Raw genomic sequence first — 1,094 nt, forward strand, 5'->3', positions numbered from 1 at the left:
AACTAGATGAGTGGTTGCAACAGATCCCGGGAACAACATCGGACATCTCAGTCCAGAAATGTGCAGTGCTGGGAACAGCAAGGATACTGCGCAGAACCCTCAAGCTTCCTGGCCTCTGGTAGAGGACCCGAGATGAATGGGGGATGGACACCACCCGAGGGGGGAGACGAGGATTTTTTTTTTTTTTACTGTATATATATATATAAATACACACACAGTGACCAGGGGTTTTAAAACTTTAATATCAATAAAAATATTGTGTTCAATTAACTGATTTCTAAAATTATTCAGAGGCTTTAATAGATGCTGTTGTCATATATTTGAATAAAATACGATGACATCCACCACATATCTGAAGAGCTGACAATCTGAATCAGCCCGAACCTCAAACAAAAATTCAACAAAATCACATTACAATGCCAGCGCCAAAACTTTGACCTGCTTCCAGCAGGCTTAAAGGTTACTCTATTTTCAGCCACAAAATTTTCAGGTATGCTGGTGTGAAAGAAAACACCCTCGTCATAAAATACGGTAATTGAATGAGAATTATGCATTTCTTACCGAGCCATACAGTTTCCCTTTCTCAGTCATGGCAATGAAGAGATGACTTATAACTCCAAACAAAGTCACCACTCCTCTCTCCACAGGAGAAATTTCCAGAAGGCCTGAATGAAAAATGATTAGCAACATTATTGGAACATCCATTCATTTTCTGATCCGCTTGATCCTCACAAGGGTCACGGGGGGTGCTGGAGCCTATCCCAGCTGTCTTTGGGCATTAGGCGGGGGACACCCTGAACTGGTTGCCAGCCAATCGCAGGGCACACAGAGACGAACAACCATCCGCGCTCACACTCACACCTAGTGACAATTTTGAGTGTTCAATCAGCCTGACGTGTAGGTTTTTGGAATGTGGGAGGAAACCAGAGTACGCGGAGAAAACCCACGCAGGCCCGGGGAGAACGTGCAAACTCCCCACAGGGAGGCCGGAGCTGGAGTTGAACCCGGTAACTCTGCACTGTGAGGTCGACGCGCGAACCACTGGACCACCGGGCCGCCACTTCTGAAATTTAAAAAAGTACCCCAAATTCCTC

At 45.5% G+C, this 1,094-nt stretch overlaps 1 protein-coding gene across 1 annotated transcript in view; it reads right to left on the reverse strand.

Annotated features, from left to right (window-relative positions):
* The window catches only part of LOC109522811 (fibroblast growth factor 4-like), a 10,894-nt gene that overhangs the window by 8,202 nt on the left and 1,598 nt on the right, over nucleotides 1-1,094 (reverse strand). The window contains exon 2 of the mRNA XM_019881618.1: nucleotides 562-665. Coding sequence (XP_019737177.1) covers nucleotides 562-665 — 104 coding nt within the window. The remainder of the gene's footprint in view (nucleotides 1-561; nucleotides 666-1,094) is intronic.

Source organism: Hippocampus comes, unplaced genomic scaffold (assembly GCF_001891065.2).
Source record: "Hippocampus comes isolate QL1 unplaced genomic scaffold, H_comes_QL1_v1.1 scaffold270, whole genome shotgun sequence".
NCBI classification, from domain to species: domain Eukaryota; kingdom Metazoa; phylum Chordata; class Actinopteri; order Syngnathiformes; family Syngnathidae; genus Hippocampus; species Hippocampus comes.